The sequence below is a fragment of the Aquarana catesbeiana genome, linkage group LG10, assembly GCF_042186555.1.
Source record: "Aquarana catesbeiana isolate 2022-GZ linkage group LG10, ASM4218655v1, whole genome shotgun sequence".
NCBI lineage: Eukaryota > Metazoa > Chordata > Amphibia > Anura > Ranidae > Aquarana > Aquarana catesbeiana.
Genome location: NC_133333.1, coordinates 112,222,185 through 112,239,096, shown reverse-complemented (window position 1 = coordinate 112,239,096; position 16,912 = coordinate 112,222,185). Strand labels below are relative to the sequence as shown.

Sequence of the window (16,912 nt, the reverse complement as noted above, 5' to 3'; positions counted from 1 at the left end):
TGGAACTCCGCTTTAAAGTAGAACTCAAGTAAAAAAGTTTTTTGTTTGTTATTTTGGATATGAAGTGAGTGTTACAGCCCATTCCAGCCTTTTTATGCCCTCTGTGTCCCTTTGGGGAGATTTAATTCCCTGGGAATGCGCTCGGTGAGACCCCTGGGTCTTGCACTAACAATCGGGAACCAAGAAGCCTGCTTCCTGATCAGCTGATCACTGTGATAGCCTCTGATTGGCTATCACAATGATGAATCACTGTTCAGCCTATTCACTGTGGGGTTTTTTTATTCTCTAGAATGGAGAAAAAGATCTTTGTCTCCTTGCTGGAAGAGAAAAATGCAAAGAGAGAAGTGTGTGTAAGAAATAATAATAAAATAAAGAAGGAATAGCTAGATTAGGGTTTGATCTAGGTCAGGGTTAGAATTGAAGGTCATGGTCACAGTCAATGGACAGGGTGAGTGTATTTTAGGTAGAATAAAAAAAAACAATTAGTTTTAAATTTAGTGTCAGTGTATTTTAGGTTGGATGATAAAATGATTTCTGGACCGTATTACGGGTACATACAACATACACATACATGACATCGCTGATCAGCACCAGCAGAATTTATATAGGGTTGTTCTCTGGTGGTAGATCATAGTAATGGAGAGACATATACAGATGAATTTTATTTTTTACTATATTGTGACAGTTTCTATTTTTGATCATAAAGAATCAGGAGACATCTGTTACCATTTATCACCATATAAAAGCCTATTTGTCCTGAACACACAAGGTGTGATCCGCCTGGATGCACAGACTAGTTGTGATGACATGTCCAAATTGTGAGTTGGGCTCGGTGTCACCCTCATCGTGAAGGGAAAACAAATCATTATATATACAGATTTTGATTGTACTTTATATGTACAATGTAATCACATCCCCTCCAGGCCCCCTTATCTCTCCAGTCTGCTTTGTAGCAATCTCCGAGCAATACAAGTGTGACTCCTCACAGCAGCCTGACACCGCAGCAGCGTGGACCAATCCGTGCCTCCCACAAACGTGGACCAATGGAAGCCGAGAGCCGGGGAATTCTCTGAAGATTCATTGGCCAGGGTCCGCGCTTGGATGACGTTCCCAGCTGCCGGTAAGCTGGCCAATCATCTCCCGCCGCGTTCCGGTGTGTGCGCGAGGCAGTGGAGTAGAAGGAAGGTAAGTGTCTGTGCTGTGCTCAGTGGTCGGAGTTGTAGCGGAGAGCGGACGGAGAGGGCGGCTGTAGCGGCACACACGGGTGAGATAACGGAGACAATGAGCCCCGGTCATAGCAGAGTATTCCCCCAATACAGGTAGAGGAGGGAAGGCCGAGCTCCTGACGGTCTATTCCGGGTCTAGTCAGCCCCCTCTATTCCCGGCTCTTCTATCACTTCCCTGCCTGCTCCTCCATCCTGTAGGTACATACACTGTATAGACTGACTGCAGCAGGACACGCCTCCCACTGACACATGGCACCGAGCATTGTGCTTCTGGTGATGGTTGTCACACCTGAAGATGGTTCTAGATCGGTGGTCTCGGAGCGGCGGTTCTAGATCGGTGGTCTCGGAGCGGCGGTGCTAGATCGGTGGTCTCCGAGCCGTGGCCCTTTTTGGAGTCCCCTGTTGTAGGTGGTCTGTAGTTTTGGCTGGTTCGGTAGTAGAGAGGCTTTGGACTGGGAGGTCATCGGTCTCTTCTATGAAGGGGCTCAGTGTTTTCTCCTTACTCTTCCTGAAGGACATATTTCCTCCAGATTGTCCTGGATATATTCCTCATTTCCAGCACTGAGCCAGGTCATCCTTTCCTCATTCCCATTCATTCTTTTCTTTTAAAGCTGAGCTCTGGGGAAGATGCTCTGGAGTCATGGGTTATGAATGGAGGAGGTGGACCTTTCATTCATAGAAGCTGTAGCTTTACGCTCATAGAAGTTGTAGCTTTATGAAAGGAGGGAGTGGACCTTTCATTTATCGAAGCTGTGGCTTTACATTTATCGAAGCTGTGGCTTTATGAATGGAGGGGGCGGACCTTTCATTCATAGAAGCTGTAGCTTTACATTTATAGAAGCTGTGACTTTATGAATGGAGGGGACAGACCTTTCATTCATAGAAGCTGTAGCTTTACATTTATAGAAGCTGTGACTTTATGAATGGAGGGGACAGACCTTTCATTCATAGAAGCTGTAGCTTTACATTTATAGAAGCTGTGACTTTATGAATGGAGGGGGTGGACCTTTCATTCATAGAAGCTGTAGCTTTACATTTATAGAAGCTGTGACTTTATGAATGGAGGGGGTGGACCTTTCATTCATAGAAGCTGTAGCTTTACATTTATAGAAGCTGTGACTTTATGAATGGAGGGGGTGGACCTTTCATTCATAGAAGCTGTAGCTTTACATTTATAGAAGCTGTGACTTCTGAGAATGGAGGAGGTGGGTGGAAAAGGCAGGCATACTTGGCACTCTTGATGATTACATATGACAGCTCCCTCAACACTTATGGCCCGTACACACGATCTGAAAATTGTCCAAAAAATACAGATTTTGAAGCGACCGTACAATAATCGGATCGTTGGTACAGAGCTTTCGAGAGCCGCTTATGACAGTTTGCCCGATATTATCCGATCAAACACAAAAAGTTTTCTCGTATGATATCCGATCGTACGATTTTCGTTTAATCAGTACAGTTGTCGTTCCGAAAATACATTCGATCGCTTCCGATTTTTATTTTATTCTGTCATACGAGAATTTTCATACCATTAGCAACCTCCATTTTCTATACACGACTAGCATGCAAAAAAACCCAAAAAACGGACATGCAGTGAAGTGTACAAAACGTGCACTTCACTGCAATGATGAGCAGAGCTATGCCTGACATTGCAGTGTGATTCAGCCCAGTGCACTGCAATAATATGCAGTATGTCTATCTGCATTTTACCACAGCGCTAGGCTGCATTGTAGTGTGATTGGGACAATTGTTTCCCTTTGACAGATGTTTTACCATGCAATAGTCTGTCACCGCATATAGTGTAAATTGGCCCTTAAAGTGGAACTAAACCCATCAATTTAACTGTTTTCCAAATCTGTTCCATTTAAGGCATGCCATGAATGATAACTGTCAGTGGCTTTATACTCTCAATGGAACTGTGAAGCTATCAGATGGTTGGAGTCACGGCTGATCACATGTGCAGCAACTGCAGATCAGAGGCTAAGATGGCAGCTTCTTTAGCTGTAAAGGATGGTGAAGGTTTAGGTCTACAAAATAAATAGAAGTTGACCATTATATTCACTCTTGTAGATGTTAAAGCAAACCTAAACTTACCGTTGCTCCAGTGGTCCTATACTCGCAGGGATTTTCCGTGTGTCAGTCTTCAGCCATCTTCATTGGCCAGCACAGGATGATGTCACTCCTGCGCATGCAGAGGAGTCGGTCATCCTTTGTTTAGATAACAGTAAAGTGTCTCTTCTGCATTAAAGTTCCTTGCCTGCCTGTATGTGCTATGCAGCTCAGATAAGGGAACTCCCACACATCATGCCCTGGCCAAAGATTGGGACTGGGAAGCCGACTGGCAGAGAGCTGTGGGACACAGAAGTACTGGAGAAAAAGATAAGTTTTGCTGTGCTTTTTTAAATAGGGTGCTAAACCCTCCTGTCTTTTTCAGCCATGGAAGCTGCCATCTTGGCCTTTGTTTGATCTGCAGATGTCATGGTGCTGCACATGTGATCAGTTATGACACCAGCCATTTGATGTTTGGTCAGGAGCATAGTTAAATGTAACGAGTTAACATTTCCATTCCTTCGCCCTGGTTCACATTCGTACGATTTGACATGCGATTTGACGTGTCAAATCACATGTGAAATCGGTGGCAATTGAAGGCAATGGCACTGTCCTAATCGGTGAGACACTGCATTTGCGGCGCCGCACTGATTTAAAAAAGTCGCTTCTATACCAACTTTTGCGATTTTTGGGCTGCAATTTACATTGATATCTGTGCAGGAACCTGCACAGATGTCTCTGAAATCACTGATGAAATGGGGACTGACATGCGGGAGTGAAATTGTGCGAGTTCAGCTGAACTCACATGGCTTCATTCCCACCGCTCAGTGTGATCCTGGGCTTCATGCCGGAAATGTAACTGTTTTATGAACCCAGTAAATTGATGGGTTTAGTTCCGCTTTAATGAACAGCCACTTCTTGAGAGAACCAATTGAAGTCGTCCTTTTTTTAATTTTATTTTTTTTTTGTCATATAGTATTGTATTCTCTTGTGTCTGTATTTGCATTTTTAATTCAATTAGCAAGGCTCTGAGGTGTTATTGTGATGGTGCATTTATCCATATTAGTTATGTACTCACGATACCCTCTGAAAGATTGTGTAAGCTAAACTTGTGTTTTATGTATGATGAGATTAGTGACTTTACTTACTTGTAATGAAGGATGTCTCTTGTTGTTCAGGCCTCTGGATCCTGTAGAGATTTCCTGTGTAGTGTCTGCCCTCTTCCTGTTTCTGAATTTGCAATGGTTTATTAGCTCTAGGTCTTTGGTCAGAACTGCAGTGGAAAAGCACCAACACAGGAAAAGAAGAGAAAAATTTCAGCCTTGGCACACCATACAAGCCCAGCGTGTTATAGGTGATAACAGCATTAGCCCTATTACAGCCAGGCTACGCCCCCTGACATGTTTCGCCCCACCCGAGGGGCTTAGCCATGGAGGTTTAGGTTCCCAACACAGAAGTAACACACTTTTATGAATGCTGGCACGATAAATGATTTCTTTTTTTTTTTTTCTTATGGATCTTAAGATTTGGCATCACTTCACGGGCTGAACAAAAAAATGGCAAGATGTTGCATCAGGTTACAATGTTGAGTTGTTCAGCCATTCTCAACCCTTTTTATACCAGAAAAACCCTTGGAATAATCTCCAGATCTTTTGGCACTCCTGATAATATTTATATTTTTTATTACTAATCGTTATAGGTAATGAGTAAAAGAATTAGAAACATGACATACCTTTTGTATGTTTGACACCCAGAGTAGATAATTTTTAACATCCATCAATCTATACCACATTTTCAGTAATAATCACAAAATACAACAAATAATGACTTTAAAAAAAAAAAAATTGTGACTTTGAAAGTTGTAGCATTCTGTTACCCTGGTGGCCAATGGAGAAATACTCCCTTAGGGCCAGTTCACACTGCTGTGAATTCTATTGCGAATTTAAGCCGTTGGGATCACTCAAATTCGCAAGTCATTTAAATAACATAGTTTTCCATTCGTGCCGTTCACATCAATGTGTTGCAAATCTAAGCTGCTTACAAAAAGGATCCTGTGCGAGTTTGATCCGTGTGGGATGCGAATTCAATGCAATATTTGCTGTAGAATTGCAGTAGATTCACCAGAACACAAAGAATTTGCAACGCAATCGAATCAAATTAGCGCAAAATTTGCACCACCGCAGTGTGAACTAGGCCCTTACTACGGTGGTCAGAGAAAGTCCCTACTTACATTTAGCTTAGGTTCACACTACTGCAATGCGATTTACTGTGAATTTGATCAGTTTTTTTTTTTTTTTTGTCCTATTGTGAGGTGCAAATTTGCCATGATTTTTGAGGTGGACAGGTGCGAATTTCAGGAGGCAGACAGTGAATAATTTGCAGAGATGTGAACTGTGTGCTGCAAGTTTACTGCAAGTTCAGTTGAAACCTATGAAGATAAAATTTATGCTGCACCATAGGAATTTGCATCGCACCCGCAGTCAAAACACGCACAGGACCTTTTTCTTTTTTTTTTTTTTTTTTTTTTTTTTTTTTAAAAACTCATAGATGTGAACCAAAGCCATGGAATACTATGCTTTTTACGTGACCTGCGAATCTGTGTGTTCCTTAACCCATCAAACCCGCTGTAAATTCACATCAGTGTGAACCCAGGCCAAGCAAAGAATTCTCCTTCTGTGGACAGCTAAATAGATTATGTCAGTGGTTGCCTACCTGAGAGATAGGGACCCAATCCACCTTTCCCACTGTAATGGCTCTGCTGGGTAAATCTGCTGGAACTATACAGGTGCCATTGCGTATTAAATGAATCTGCCGCTGCTCAAAAAAAACCCCAGCAGGCTCGGGGGGGGGGGTTTGTGAAAGCCTGCTCTTGTTATAGGCTTTGTCCTGGTGTTTCATAGTTCTTTCTGCATCTTGTACGATACCAAATTTTGGTCTACTTATCAACATGTATTTTTTTGCATTATCCCAACCCTAGCACAAAATTACTGCAGCTCGTATTAGTACCTCCAGGCTTTTAGTTTGATTACAAACAATGCACATTCTTCTGGTGCTATACTTGAGGTCTGATCAGATATTTAAAACAAAAGAAATCGCTGATAAAGACATAGGTGATGATCTTAACCATTAAAGGCATGCTTTGCCCAGATGGTATACCTATTGTTTACTGAATGTGTTTTCCTTCTATTTAGGTGCACATTGGCCGATACACAGAACACAGAAAGATGGGGCTTGCAATGAGGACTGCAGGAGTTCTCTTCCTGGTTCTTTTGGTTGATCTCTTGCCTTCTCAGACGGGTAAGAACGTGTCTGTAATTGTCTGCGTAAATCAGCAGTGTTTGGGTGTTACCTGACTTTTCTCTCATTACAAATACATGAAAAACAATGGTGTACTTTGTTAGAAAGATGTTAAAAGATATTTTACCTAAAAAGCATTTTCTAAAAGCCTTTTTTTTTTTCTTTTTTTTTTTTTTCTCTTCTGGGTCCATACTTGGATTATTTCATATATACTTAATTATACTTAACCCCCCCCCTTGTCCGCATTCAAATCGGGGAATGTAATTGGTGTTTCCTACTTTAAATTGTGAAGAAGATACCTGGTACTTCTCAGATATAGAGATGCGTGTGACTCTTCCCTTCCTCTCATTGGATAGCGCTGATGTTTGGTGTTGGCTCAGTGTTTGTCATATGGGGCTGGGGAGACTGCCTTCAGCCCTGTGTAAGCTCCAGCTAAAGCAACTATGAGCTTACACAGGGCTTCCTTTCCTCTCCCATAAATAGTTTGCGCAAAGGAAAGATGAATATGTGCTCCTTGGGGGAACGAGACACTACTACAGTGCAGGTTTGCTTTAAAATGATTGTGTGTGTGTGTGTGTTTTTTTTTTTTCCGCTTAAAATACAGACTATGATTTTTAACCTAACTTAATCTTTCACATTATACAAAAAAAAATTGGGCTAACTTTACTGTTTAGGCTTATGACATCATGCACAGCTCTCTCTATAGATAGAGACATAAGAAGGCCAATGAAAGCTAGAGGTGCGTGTCTGTGTAAATCCAGGAAGTGAACAGCTGCCCACAATTAAAATGATTGCAGCCAGACTCAGTGGAGGGAGATTTCTGCAGCATATTTGTCAAGTACAGAATCAGTCTATATAAAATATAATGCAAAGTGGTTGGAGGGAAGCTTCAGAATGGCAAAGATGTTTTTATTAAAAATTATGTGAGGAGACTGCAGTCCCTCTTTCAATTTAGTAAAGTGTATTTTTTTTCCCCCAAAAAGTTTCTTTTGAAAGACCGCTGCACAAATACAGTGTTGCATAAAAGATTGCAACGACCACCATTTTAATCTATCTATCTATCTATCTATCTATCTAATTTTGGGGTTCAAAGTAATTTTCTAGCAAAAAATACTAATTTTTAACTTTGTAAGCAACAAGTGTCAGAAAAAGGCTTAGTCTTTTAGCAGTTAAACTAACCTCAAGACCGAAGTTCATCCCTTTTTGAATACAATGTTTTTTATTTTGATCTCTTAGCACTGAGCAATGCTATGGTAAACTTTGCTGGCTACCTTTTTTTTTTTTTTTTTTTTTTCTTGACAGCTCTGAGCAGAGAACGGCTTTGCACTTGTTACATGAATTGTGCCGGATTAAGATCGTGAGTTGAATCGAGATTGCACGTTTTTAATGATCGTGCAGCTCTAGTTTATACTTCTCTGCTCTGCGCAGTGGAATTGCACAGCGCGGCCCAGAACCTCCTCTTCTTAGGTCCCCCGCTGAGGCTCCTGGTTCCTCCTCCCTGGTTAGTGCCCCTATAGGAAACTGCTTCCTATGGGGGCATTTGTACAAGCTTGCTCCCAAGCCTTGCTGTCTGTCTATTGATGCAGACAGCAGGACTCGGCCCTGCTACCCGCTCCCTTGTCAATGGCTTTGACAGCTGCTGCCTCAGCAAAGGCAGTGAGGGGAGAGAAGAGCTGCAGATGTACACAGCGCTGGATCAAATGAGGGCTCGGGTAAATAAAAGGGGGCTGAGGTGGGATACTGATGGCTAAACATGTTTTACCTTAATGCAAGGAATACATTAAGGTAAAAAAATGTTTAGGCTTTATAACCACTTTAAGTTGCAAACCTGGGCTGTCTAAACTGATCATGTGATTTAAAATTGTGCTTTGGCAGAGTTTATGAGAAAAAAATTATGCAGACTGTCATTGCTGACCTACCTCAGAAAGTGCCAATTTCCATCAATGTTATGCTGGCCCTGCCTCTGATTTGGGGGGGGGGGGGTTAAAGCAGTACCCCAGTAATGGGCCTGGGCCCTATCTGATCAGCAGAGGGGCCTGGCAGTCCCCCTCCTGGTGCAGGACCCCCAATCAATCATCCTTGGTGGGGTAATACAGGTACACTGGGCATGCAGTAGTGGAGATGTCTTTCCTTGGCTCCAGGATTCCTTTGCTGGTCACCCTGCAGGGAGTGCCATACCCAGAGCAGTTGAGAATCTTCACAAAGAAGGCTGTGTTTTGCTGACTTATGTGTGTAAGTAACTAAGCTTTAAAGCAGGGCAATTGTATGGACAGCATTTTGTGATGCATCTCAGGACATGCTCTCCCTGGGGAATGGTGGACTGAGGTCACACAGGCTATGCCTCTCTATGGGAACCCTGTACATCCAATGAAAACGTTTCCAGGCTCAGAACTGGCAGACGAGAGACCATACACAGGTCCATATATATTTGGACATGGGCACAATTTTCATATTTTTGGCTCTGTATGCAACCAGAGTAAAATTAAAATGAAACAATCCAAATGAATTTGAAGTGCAGACTTTCAGCTTTAATTCAAATGGTTGAACATAAATATCAAGTACAAATTTTAGGAACTGCAACCTTTTTTTTATACACCGTCCCCCAGTTTACAGGGGCTTAGATGTAATTGGACAAATGAATATAATCATAAATGAAATGTTAGGTTTTTTTTGTTTGCTGAGAATCCTTTACTGACCATGACTGCCTAAAGTCTGGAATCCATGGACATTACTGGATTTCCTCCTTTCTGATGCTTTGCCAGGCTTTAACTATTTTGTATATCTGTTTGGGGGTTCTAAGTAATTTTCTAGCAAAAAAAAAAAAAAAAAAGATTTTTAACTTGAAACTAACAAATGTCAGAAAAAGGTTTAAAGTGGTTAAACTTCCCTCATTTACACACCAAAGTGTATTCCTTTGATCTAAAGGACAAATTGTTACAATGTTTATACTTGAGTTCCACTGCCAATGAATGTTTTTAGAGCCCTTTCACACTGGGGCGGGGGTGGCGTCGGCGGTAAAACGCCGCTATTATTAGAGAAGGGGTTAAATACCACCGCAAAGCGCCTCTGCAGAGGCGCTTTGCTGGCGGTATAGCCGCGCCGTCCCATTGATTTCAATGGGCAGGAGCGGTAAGGGAGCGGTATACACACCGCTCCTTCACTGCTCCGAAGATGCTGCTGGCAGGACTTTTTTTACCGTCCTGCCAGCGCATCGCTCCAGTGTGAAAGCCCTCAGGGCTTTCACACTGGAATGAAAGTAGCGGCACTTTCGGGTCGGTTTGCAGGCGCTATTATTAGCGCAATAGCGCCTGCAAGCCACCCCAGTGTGAAAGGGCTCTTATTCTTGGCAGACTGCCCGTGTTGTGTGTGGTTGTGTTTTTTTTTTTGTCAGCTTCAGCAGAGCAGAGAGAATTCTCTGCATAGAAAGAATTGGGAAATACTTTGTCAAGATCGCAAGGAGGAAAAAATTGCGATAACGATTAATTGTTAAGCTCTAGCTCAATGTGTTATTATTTAAGCTGTTCCATGAATGCAGCCAATGACTTCATATCGCCATCCCATAGGAGGAGGATGTTGTCTCTATATCTACCCCAGAAAACCAATTATGGTCTCCTAAGGGCATAGACCGCATCCTCCTCTTCCCATTTTGCCATAAACAGGTTTGCCATGCTCGGTACAAACTTTGCACCCATTGCGACCCCTCTACTATGAAGATAGAAGGATCCTCAGAACCAGAAGTAATTATGAGACATGGCAAACCTGAAGTAGGCTTAACACATTTTCTTTGGGGAGAGAGTAAATCACCATCTCTCCTCAAATACATGTCTACTGCCTCAAACCCATCATTATGTGATATTATGGTGTAGAGAGAAGCCACATTGGCATTAGCCATAATGTAACTCTTTCCACTCCATGGCCTCCAATGTTTGAATGACCTGTGTGGAATCTTTAATGAAAGATGGAGTCTGTGAGACTAATGGCTGTAAAAAGCCGTCTTTTAAATTTGCCTATCCTTGAAGTGAGAGTCCAGCCCACTGATGATAGGTCTTTCCAGTGGTTTAACTGGGTCTTTGTGCACCTTGGGTAAAAAGTATATACCTGGAATCCTCAGTGCCAAAGGAACCAGATATGCCTTCTCTCTCTTAGTGAGTATATTATCTTTAACTACTTCAGCCCCGGAAGGATTCACCCCCTGCCTGACCAGGCCCTTTTTGCGATATGTCACTGCGTCGCTTTAACCGACAGTTGCGTGGTCATGCAATGTTGTACCCAAACAAAATTGCCGTCCTTTGTTTTACCACGAATAGAGCTTTCTATTGGTGGTATTTGATCTCCTCTGTGGTTTTTTATTTTTTTTTACTATAAACAAAAGAGTGATAATTTTGAAAAAAAAAGCAATATCCTTTTGCTATAATATCCCCTAAAAAAAAATATATAAAAAAACAAATTTCTTCCAGTTTAGGCCAATATGCATTCTTCATATTTTTGGTAAAGAAAAAAAAAAAATCGAAGTAAGTGTATATAGGTTTCCGCAAAGGTTTTCGTATCTACAAAATAGGGAATAGATCTATGGCATCTACTAATTTTTTTTTTTTTTTTAAATTGTATTATATAAAAATATATATATTTTTTTTAATCATTGGCATTTATACAGCGATCAGTGCTATAAAAATGCACTGATTACTGTGTAAATGTCACTGGCAGGGAAGGGGTTAACTCTGTTCCCTCAGCATGTTCTAACTGTAGGGGGGTTCACTAGAACATGACAGATTACTGGGAGCAGTAGATCCCTGTCATGTTGCAAGGCAGAACAGGGAAATCCGCATTCTGCCTCTCCGGGCCTCCGGCGGGCATCGAGCGTGCACCCGATAGCTGCAAATGATGTAGCGACATATGGGTACGTTGTCTCGCGCACCCGTGCCACTTTGCCGACCGACTCATGCTGATATACGTCGGCAAATGGTTAAACCCTACATCTATAGGTTTGGTCAGTTGCTTTTTATACTTAAAGGTGGGGTCATTGTGGAGTGGCTTATAGGTGTCCCTATCAGAAAGGATCTTATTCTTTTTTCTTCTACATAAGCTATTTTATCCATTACCACAATTCCACCACCTTTATCCGACGGGCGAATAATAATATCTTTCCTATTTTCCAAGGATTTCAAACCTTCACAAAATCTAAAATTATTTCTATCTTTCTTAATTTTAAGTTTATCAATGTCTTTCAACACAAGATCTTAAAATACCAAAATTGATGGAGGTACGTGTCCCGGTGGGTTGAAGAGTGAGGCATTTGATAACCCTCATCGACTAACTCCTCCAGTATGGTCCTCGATCAACCTCGGGGGCTGTGAAAGAAAATATATTTTGTTATTAATCTTTCGTATATATTTATGGACATCGATAAATGCTTCAAATTTACTTAGAGGTTTATCAGGGGCAAATTTGAAGCCATGATTTAACAAATCTTTCATTGTCAGTCAGAGCCGGTTCACACGGGGGCGACTTGTCAGGCGACCTAGCCGCCTGACAAGTCGCCTCCCGTTCTGTACAATGGAACCGTTCTAATCCGACTTAGGAGGAAGGTTCCTGTACTACTTTGGGGGCGACTTGCATAGACTTCTATACAGAAGTCATCTTGCAAGTCGCCTGGGCAGTCGTGTGCAGGTCGCCTCGGTGAGGCGACCTGCAAGTCGTGCCGCTTCTAGTGTGAACCGGCTCTAAGCGTTTTAGCACTAAGATTGAATATCCCAGCATCCTTTTATACTCCCTCTGGTCCCTCTCTTTGTTCCCCACCCCTCTTGCTTTTTTTGAGGGTCTTTTGGGGGGAAAAAAAGATGGTGGTGGGGGACCCTCAGTAGGATGTTTCGATTGCCCAGGGGGGTAATAACCAGGGTTATGCCATTCTGATGGCCTATGTTGAGGATGTGAGGATCTTGGAGTGTAAGAAGAATGCTGAACAATACATCTATCATATTCTTTCGTGTAATCAACATAGTCTTTATCTAGAGGCTCATATTGATTATAAACGGGTACCTCTTCAGGGTATGGTCATTGTGAATAATTGTATTGAGCACGACCATTCCTTGAATTATTTGAGGAGGACCTCGAGGTTGCCTGTGGGTGGTTCTGGTGGTTTTGGTTTTTTTAGGCCCAACCCTCTTCCATCCCCAGACTGGGGTAGCATTACTATTATGACCACCTAATGTTAGATTGAGGCGCTTCTATAGTAGATCCAGTATTAGTGGCTGGGCCCTCATCAGCCCCTCCATTGGCTAGAGCAGACCTCCTGACCTGCCACTTGAATACCTGCTTACTCTTGTATTCATCCAAATCCCTAGTGTATTTTTTTTTTCATTTTTTACATTTCTGTTCCAGATCCTCTTTTTCAAGGATATTTTTTAAATTGTCAGATTTATTTTTATATTCGTCTAATTCTTTTATAGGGTGATAGTTTATCTTTAACATCTGATATGTCCTCATATAATTTAATCAATTTATGTCTTTTCCTAGCGACTAAAAATCATAGGAGGTCGAGTTTGACGTCATTAAAATATTTGTACCAGCCTTGGAGCTCTGGTTCATCCTCCTGAGGGGTGATCTCAAACCTCAGGCTCCTCTGAACCATTTTATCATTCAGATATTTTTCTAAGGCCACATCCCAATTACATGTACAATCAATAAGAACGATCATCATAAAACAAAACTGCTGCAGCTTCTTACGTATTACAAATGCAGGGACACCAATATTTTATTTTTTTGTACTTACAAATAAAATCAATATTTATTGGTGGTGGGGTTTTGTGTGTGGGTTTTTTTTTTTTTCCCTTCTTACAACAGTTTTTGGGTACTATAACCAGCTCATAAATACTATGCAATGTATATAGGCATTCCCTATGAGCATGGTGTACAGATTGGTGTCGTACAACTTCAGAAGGCAAGTACACCAGAATTTGGCCTAAAAATTTAACATTGGTTTCAGAATAATGGGTTTCATAGTTCATGATCAAGATGAGGTGGAGGGGGACAGAGCACTCAAGCAGGTAAAGGGAAGGAGACAGAAGGTTTGCTGTGGGCAATATCGGTCTCCCTGTGTTTTCCAGTAGGGGTTAATACTGACTTTTAGAGTAGCTGTTGAGCTTGGCTACACCAACTTTCCACACCTCTCCATTGTTAGCGAAGCTGCACACTACATTGTAGGTGATCCTATTGGGACTAGAGAGGGTGAGGCCAAGTGGGACTTTCCATATGCAAATCTTTACTTTTCCTATATTCAGTATTCAGCTGCTTGTATTGCAGGATCTAGTGTGTGGGGTTTTTTTTTTTTTTTTTTTCCCCTCGTGTTTTACAGTGTCATTTGGTTTTCTGGGTGAGGACGGGCATACTCATAACATCATTTTTTGTGTTTCCTATCTGTTTTTGTGCCTGCATTCAGGACATGGTAATGCTGCCTGCACTGACATGCAAAGGCACACACACACACACACACACACACACACGTGTTTCTTCAATGGAAGTGATTGATGCACATATCAAGATTTGATTGACTGCTATCTTCAGAAACTACAAAAAGCAGTGCCGTGCCCCCCACTTGTTCTCAGATACACTATGCTGAGGTAATTGATCCTATAAAGCTGGCCATACACAGTCCGATTTTTTTTTTTTTTTTTTTTTTTCTTCATTCCAAAGTTCATTGAAAAATCATTTGTCAGTTGGTCTTCTCATAATTTTCTTCCAAAACCCCTAAAAGGAGTATGGGAGTAAAAAATAACAAGTATCCATACTCCCCTAGATGGCTGCAGCATCGATCCAATTCTACAGCTGACCCCAGGCGGCTCTACTTCAAGAACTGAGCGATCAAAGACCACTGATTGCTTATTTCCTGGCTCTGCCCCTCCATCGCTCACTGGTGCTGTGAACTGTGGAGAGGCAGGAGTGGATCCCAACATTATTATTGGGATCAATGCAGAGCCTGAACCGGCTCTGATGTCAGCTGACTGTAGTCTTTAGCTTGCTGTTGGCTGAATCTGAGTCACAGGAGTGCTTCTGTGACCCACGGGAGAAGTATAGCCAAAAGAACTTTTGATTCTACTTTTCTTTATAAAATGTATTCACATCCAGATATGTTATTTGAATGGAGTCCCAGACAGCTTTCCTTACAGTATGTATTAGTGGGTGTCCCCCCCCCCCCCCCCCCACCAGAATGAACAGTTAGAAGTTTTGTTTAAGAGATTTCCTGCGCCTTCAATATTTCTTGTTACTGTGGTTGAAAACTAAAGCTGATTTGATCCCACTAGCCATTAAAAAAAAAAAAAAAACATACATTTTATAACCATTTTTCTGGTTTACGGCCAGCTTAAGTTTTCAAGCCAAAAGTGCCTAGTTTGCTAAATCCTCTGTCGCTGGCTCAAATTTCCTCTGTTCTTTTCCACTTGGCAAAAAAAATTGTAAAAACAAGCAAATTGCACTCCTGTTTGGTGATGCTCAGAACCTCACCAGTTATGTAAGATGTGTAAGAATCCTCTGCCTCTGTGTACAGCTGTTTGGCGTCTTGCAGGCCTCTCCTTACCCAGATGTGTAAATCACCAATGTATTCTGCAGCCCACAGAGATTCCTGCAAATGATTGCTCAGATTCTCCTCCCACCGGAGACTTTTCCCCCTGTGAAGAAGCTAAACGTATAGACTGGTTGTGTGGGGATTTGAAATTGCATAACCAAATGTGACCTAATGTCAAACTTGAGATTCCACCAACACTTTACCGGCAGTGCAAAGTACATTTACCTAAATTCAGATGTTGCATTTGCACAGACTGGAGAGCTATTTTCTGCTAAATACATTTTTGTTCATGTATTCTTTCTTTTGTAGAGTCTGTGGCAGTCATGTCTGTGGATGTGGGCTTCGAATGGTTGAAAATTGCTATAGTCAAGCCAGGAGTTCCTATGGAAATCGTCTTAAACAAGTAGGTTTAGTTTTTTAAATATAATTTTTAATTGAAGGAATAGAATACTACTTTCCAGATATAGACTATATCGACACCATATATTTCTATTAACACTTTAGAGAAGGCGTGTCCAACCTGTGGCCCTCGATGGCTATGAATGTGGCCCAACACAAAATCATAAACTTAAAAATTTTTTATTTTTTTGTGAAAATGTGCTTATACTTGGTGAACACATGCAGCTGAAGAAAAAATTGACCGTGTCTTCCTACTGGACGTTGTAAAGTTTTTATCCAAAGAAAAATATCCCACGCTTAACAATCATGCCTTATTCATGTCACCAGTTTTCAAGGATTAAAGTTTAATTTCACCCACAAGGAGAAGTTCCACTCTTCTTCCCCCTCCCACCCTCTCCCACTTTACATTTGGCACTTTTTTTTGGGGGTGGCGGGAGTGGGTACCTGTTTTGACAGGTACCTGCTCCCCATTTCTGGACAGATCACTACTCGTCCGCCTTTTGGGACACATCACAGGTCCCAGAAGACTGCATTCACAAAATGCAGCGCGGCTTGCGTATTTGAAAGCCAGATGTGAAGCTGTAAGCCTTCAGTGCTGGTTTCCCTTAGTCAAGGTGCCTGCGCTTGGACCTGAAGCTGATTAGAAGACTTACATTTTTTTGGAGAAGACTGGCGTTCCCTTGCTACTGCTACTTGCTACTACATCCATCGATCCAGATATTGATGATATGTTCTATAAAAATCATGTCAAATATAGCACTAGTTTTATGTTTCCTTCCTCCTTTGTAATTATTTATTTTTTTAATAATAAAAAAAAAAAAAAAATTTTTATTACTTGGACAGGTTTATTATCTATATCAGGAATCGTTAACTCGTGATAGACAACTTTTTCTGTTCATCAGCTATCCTTATTGTTGCTGGATTTTATTTGTGGCCCAGGAAGATCAAAAGGTTGGACACCCCTGCTTGTAAACGTACAGAGAAACCTTCACTGGCCTTATCCACAAGGGTTTTCAAAGTCTGGGAACTATAGAAATGGACAGCCTTGAACCTGTATAGTACCCAATGCAGGATCCAGTGCCCGAAGCAAATAGTACAGGCCTGGGGTCTGGCTATGGTCCCCAAGGTACACACCAAGAGTAAAGCTGGCCATAGATGGATAGAATTTCTAAAAATTCTAAAATTTCCTATGACTAAACATCATAGGAAAAATCTTAGGAACATTTTTTGATTGTGATGTGAGAGGGGGCAGTGGACGTCACTACTCTGAGGGGTGGTGGGAGTGATGGGAGAGGGGGGCAGAGGGCCATAGGACACTACTGTTGGGGGGTCAGAGGATACAATTGTGGCAAACGGTTTTCTTCATGCCGTCCTTTTTTTTTTT

The 16,912-nt window shown here is 41.7% G+C and overlaps 1 protein-coding gene across 1 annotated transcript in view; it reads left to right on the top strand.

Annotated features, from left to right (window-relative positions):
- The first annotated feature begins 1,080 nt into the window (after positions 1 to 1,080).
- The window catches only part of HYOU1 (hypoxia up-regulated 1), a 74,693-nt gene continuing 58,861 nt past the window's right edge, over positions 1,081 to 16,912 (top strand). Inside the window, 3 exon segments of the mRNA XM_073602458.1 lie at positions 1,081 to 1,185; positions 6,467 to 6,572; positions 15,439 to 15,532. Coding sequence (XP_073458559.1) covers positions 1,102 to 1,185; positions 6,467 to 6,572; positions 15,439 to 15,532 — 284 coding nt within the window. The 5' untranslated portion in view covers positions 1,081 to 1,101.